This window comes from Leptodactylus fuscus, chromosome 4 (assembly GCF_031893055.1).
Source record: "Leptodactylus fuscus isolate aLepFus1 chromosome 4, aLepFus1.hap2, whole genome shotgun sequence".
Classification (NCBI taxonomy): Eukaryota; Metazoa; Chordata; class Amphibia; order Anura; family Leptodactylidae; genus Leptodactylus; species Leptodactylus fuscus.
In genome coordinates this window covers 51,629,360-51,634,845 of record NC_134268.1, presented here as the reverse complement: position 1 = coordinate 51,634,845, position 5,486 = coordinate 51,629,360, and the positions used below count along the sequence as shown (strand labels likewise).

Genomic DNA, 5,486 nt, shown 5'->3' with positions numbered 1-5,486 from the left:
AAAGGAAATTTCAAAATCCCATGAATGTTGTAAGACTTCCTTCATCAACTCCGAAATTTGGAAATTTCTTGTGGTATTCTGTAATTGTTCTGTATCTACCATAGAGCTCTGGTTTTTCTGCTTGACATATATTTTTAATTTCGTGCAGATTTTTGATGTAAAAGATAAGACGTTAAAAAAGTAAAAAAAATGGTAACAGTTCTTTTACGGCATTATAAATTTTTTCATTCTATTCGGGTCTTTAGGTCTGATTCCGTCTACTTCATCCTCATTCGGGTCTTTATGGCTGATTCCGTCTACTTCATCCTCATAGGTGTGACCTATAAATTGGAGGGCAGGATGAAAACAAGCATAATACACGATCAATGAAAAAATACCAAGTCCCAAAGTCACAACTGTAGCAATACTGAGCACTGCGAATATATAAGTGCGGGCAAAGACAGGTCTGAGGTAGAAACACAGGGCGAGAATCCCTGCCGTGCTTAAGAGCCGCACTATATAATACACGGATAAGGGAAATCTTGTTTTTGACCCTTTGATGTTGAAAAAAGTAAAAATGAGAATGATTCCAACAATAACCCTATAAAGTATTTCCATTCTTGTGGTTGTGCAGAAATTTGTGTGTTGCTTGCAAGCCCAGCAAAAGCCAGCGACACCCAAGACAGTCAGTAGGGCGGCAAAGACATAGACATTGCAGGATATAAGAAAGACTATGCTGACGATCCAGGAGGTCAAAGTGAAAAACTTATAGAATGTGTACGAGAGCAAAGGGAAGCCCACACTTATTGTCTTCTTGTCTGCTACAGATTTTCGTAATGACATGTGGTAATCCACAGTAGACCAGGAAATACTGAAAACGGACACCAAGATGGAGAGATCTGAAAATAAAAGGAAATATGAAAATGTGAAAAAAGTTTTACACTAAAAAAAATTAACTTATCTCATGTTGGTTTCATTTATGTTGAAGGGGTTGTCCGGGCAAAAAAAAAAAAAAATAGAAAAAATGTAATCAGCTGGGGGTTGTGAGAAAAAAAAAGAAAATATATTCATCTTTCCCCAGTGCCTCCTAAGTCAGTTGTTGTCTTCTGGCCAGGGCCGGCTCCAGGTTTTTATGGGCCCTTGGGCGACAGAGCCTCAGTGGGCCCCCTTGTAAAGGAGGTGGGGGATTCGAGACACTGTGCGTTGCAGATGAAGCGAGTGACGTCATGCAGGAGTGTGGCGTCACCAACGCCATACCTCCCAATCTTTTAAAGAGTAGAAAGAGGGGCAAAATGTGCGGCGCACTGCGCGCCGCTGCAAATTTAGCTCCACCCACTTTTATGTTGATTCCACCCATTCTCATTCATTTATTATGTGCTCCCACACAGTATAATCCTCCTACAGTCACCTGTAAATTATATGCCCCCCCTCCATCTCTCCTCCAGTTTCATATACACCCTTCCTCTGCCCCCAGTTTCATGTCCCCCCCCTCCATCTCTGTCCCCAGTTTCATCACGTTCTCCCCCTTCATCTGCCCACAGTTTCATGTCCCCCGTCTCTGCCCCAGTGTCATGCTGTTCCCCCCCTCCCCTTCATTTGCCCCTTCAGTTTCATTGGGCCCCCTCAATCTCTGTCCCCAGTTCCATGCCGTTCTCTCCCCACCCCCTCCATCTGCCCCAGTGTCATGCTGTTCTCCCCCCCTCCATCTGCCCCAGTGTCATGCTGTTCCCCCCCCCTCCATCTGCCCCAGTGTCATGCTGTTCCCCCCCCTCCCCTTCATTTGCCCCCCAGTTTCTTTGGGCCCCCTCCATCTCTGTCCCCAGTTTCATGCTGTTCTCTCCCCACCACCTTCATCTTCCCCAGTGTCATGCCGTTCCCCCCCTCCCCTTCATTTGCCCCCCAGTTTCATGGGCCCCCTTCATTATGTTTCACCTTAATATGTAATACAAAACAAACACTTACACTCACCTTCTATCACTCACCTTCCATCGTTCCCCCGATGCTCCTCTCTCCAGTCACATACGCGATGCAGGAGCTGTGAGATCAGCTCCTGCTTAGCTCCGGCCCGGCTTGCGTGTGTAGGCGTGAGGCGATGACGTCATCGCGCCTACACACGCAAGCCGGGCCGGAGCTTTAAAGCAGGAGCTGATCTCTCAGCTCCTGCATCGCGTATGTATTCCAGCTCATCGGCGGACGGACGCCGATGAGCTGAAATTGTGACAGGCAAGTGCCGGGGGGCCCCCAGAGGCTCTGAGGGCCCCGGCACTTGCCCGACTATGCCGTGCGCTGACGCCGGCCCTGCTTCTGGCCCCCGCTGCACGTGACTGGTGAGGCCCAAACCGAACTGCTGCTGAGACCACTGAGCAGAAGGCACGTGATGTCACTACCTGTGGTTTCCCAGGTCTCTTCCTGAGGCCAATCAGGTGAGAGCATGTGATGTCACTACCTGTGACACCCTGGGGTCTCTTGCTAAGGCTGCTGATTGGCCTCAGCAGTCATGTGACCGCTGAGAACAATCAGTGGCTTCAGTGAAAGCGATCTGGGACATCACAGCCAGCGAGCAGTTTCACTTTAAGATGACACCAGAGCAACAGGACCGGACCACACTGGGAGGACGCCGGAACACAGGTGTGGGACAGGTATGATTTAAAAAAAAAAAAAAAAAAAAAAAAAAATTTCACCTTCCTCAGCCTAATTTAAAAATATATATTTTGTCTGGACAATCTCTTTATGTACGCCAAAGCAGAACTCTGCTGGAAAAAGATAAAACACAGGATCATGGCTTCCTCTATTGTGCGCCATTGTTTATCTGCTCCTCTGTCTCTCTGAGTGTTACAGATCAGATAAGGGATACAGAAGTTATGAAGACCACTTATAAGGCACAAAGTTGTAATATGAAAGGGGTTGCCCAGGATTTAAGATTTGATGTCCTTATATGTGATTGTTGGGGCTGTCTAATTCCTTTACCCCCTCTGCTGACACTCCATTACTTGGTCACGTGACAGATTCCACTCTTCTCTGCAAGAGGAGTAGAGCCGAGGTGGACCGAGAGACGGAGCAGCCACACAAGCACAGTGCACAAACTTCCAGCCCTTTTACGGCACAGATATGTGAGTAAGTACTCTTATCCACTGCAGTGAATACACTTTTTATTTGCCCACGTAGCCCCATTATCGGTTATGAAGCAAAATGACAATAAAAACATTCAGTGTAAAGTTGTCCATAGTTTTTATACTGATATATGACATCTTTGACTTACACTGGATTATAGTGATCTGCCCGTGCTCCATGAGTATGTAGAGCTGAAGTATGAACTGGGGGGTACTTTCCAAATAGGTTTTAAAGCACCTCAGCATGCTCAGATCTGTCATGGCGTATACTGCTTTCTCAAGTTTCTTGGTATACTCAAGTTTCTTGATATCATCAAGTTTCTCTGTATTCTCACGTCTTCTAGGGTCATATGTTGCTTGATATGCATATCTGACTGCGTACCAGTACCTAAAGATGAATACAGATGCAGTAGTAAATAAGAAAAAAGAAAAATGGTACAAATATAGTTCCCTAAATATATTGCTTTAGAAATTCTGCTCTGTTCTCTTGCTATGTGACCTTGTTTACACTGCGTTGCAATACCCAGGACCTGGGAGATAGGACAAGTGACATCACTTACTCAGTGCCAACAGGACAATCCATTCAGTTAATTGCACTTTGCTGATAAAGCCAAGTCTGTTATCTCTCTATGTAAACACACAGTGTCAGGATCTTACTACATTTGCCAACAGGCCAACTACCACATAAAGAAGAGTTATTTTTAAAATAATTGTATAGATTTATTGAAAAATATATTTTATATAAATAATTACATAAATAGAGAGATAAATGGTGCAACCACAGTAAGTGCAGCGAGATACACACTAAAAGGCTTACATAGTATACTATGCACTATAATGAGTCAACGCAAAATTCAGTAACAGAAAACTCTCCATGAATTGAAAAGAAGGCAATTAACAATAACTGTATATGAAACAATACATGGAGAGACTCTGAGTGACTAAAAATTGTAGCCAAGGAAAAAAAATGTTTTTTTATCATTGCAGACACATAAGATGGAATATGAAGTAAATGATCATTACCTTGTGTGTATGTCACGCACCAGTACGCGCCCCTCAGTGTCAGGATCTTGTTTTGTTGAACTCTTCTTTGCCAGCAGTCAAGATGGAGTTTTTTGTGTTTCCTGCCTGTGACTTACCCTGGTTTCCTGATTCTTGAGTATTTAGCATGTGTGTTGTGATTACCCTGTTGCCTGAGTATTGGTTTCAGAAGTCTGTCTTCTGCCAAGGTCCTCAAGCTCTAACTGACTGTTCCAAGTTGGTTATTATCTGTAACTACTACCCCCAGAAAGTCCTCCTGCTACCAAAGACTTGTCACCCACCTGGTCCATAGGAGCCATGGAACCACTGCCTCCAGCAAGCCCTCCTGCTGATAATAGGACCGCTGCTTCCGGCCAAGCTTCCCTGCCTTCCATTGAACGGACTGTAAGTCTATCTGTGCATTGCTATTGTTATACTCCCTGTTTCCAGCCATTGGTCTCTAGACTACTAGTAAGGGTATTGTGACACACAGATAACATGGGGTCCATTCTATACAAGAATCTGCAGATTATCTGCTCTTTATAAGTATTGTGAGACTTCTCCAGCCCATTTAGCAAGAGAAAGGAGGTGGGAGAGAAATACAGGAAGTGAGAAACAGACATTGCACGCAGCCTGGAGAAAGACTGAGATGGGAGAACCCCCTTTCATTTTGCATGCACATTGAGTCCTGGACTGATCTGCATTCCTTCCTGGGTTTTTTTCCTCAAACCCATTTTGATAGATGGTAGTAACCACTGTATAGTTGGAACAACCCACAAGCCCTTTAGATAATGCTCTGACCCAGTTATAGTGAGGCCTCGATGCCAGTAGCATCCTGTGACTTACCTGAGCAAGGTTCCTGCCAGAAAGAGGTGAAGGATAAGGATGGTTTTCATACTTCCATGAGCTTCCTCAATAAAATCATCTTGAAACCACGAGTAACTAAAGGCTTGTACTATTAGTGTTGACACAAGAGCAAAAAATATAGTTAACAGTCCAAAAAGATAAAGGTCTTCTTGAAAGTATTTGATAGAAATCCACAAGTCTACTCCAATGTCAAACAGGAAGGAGAAGATGCCAAAGACAGTCATAATAAAATTCCATTTTGTGAACTTCATCCTCCGGAGCCCTGGTGGGCTAGTGTTATGATGTGTTTAATGTTGTTTGTGATATTTTACAGTCTTTTTTCCTAATTTAATGTCAAAAGTTTATTTTATTGCTAAAATATGTAAGTTTTTTATTAGCATTTTCTGGTTTCATACAAAAAAGTTTTAAGATTTTCGGTTGATAATACATCGTGCTTATTGACTCTTTGCAGCTGTACACAAACCAACAAATCTGAAATGTAAAAAGAAAATGTGTTACAATAAGGAGTAA

General features: G+C 43.6%; 1 protein-coding gene across 1 annotated transcript; it reads right to left on the bottom strand.

Moving 5' to 3' along the window:
- Window positions 1-204: 204 nt before the first annotated feature.
- XKR9 (XK related 9) lies at window positions 205-5,227 on the bottom strand. The gene is made up of 3 exons (XM_075272135.1): window positions 4,956-5,227; window positions 3,239-3,477; window positions 205-878 (listed from the first exon to the last, which is right to left on the bottom strand). The coding sequence occupies exons 1-3, from the start codon at window positions 5,225-5,227 to the stop codon at window positions 205-207; spliced, it is 1,185 nt and encodes a 394-aa protein (XP_075128236.1).
- Window positions 5,228-5,486: the final 259 nt, after the last annotated feature.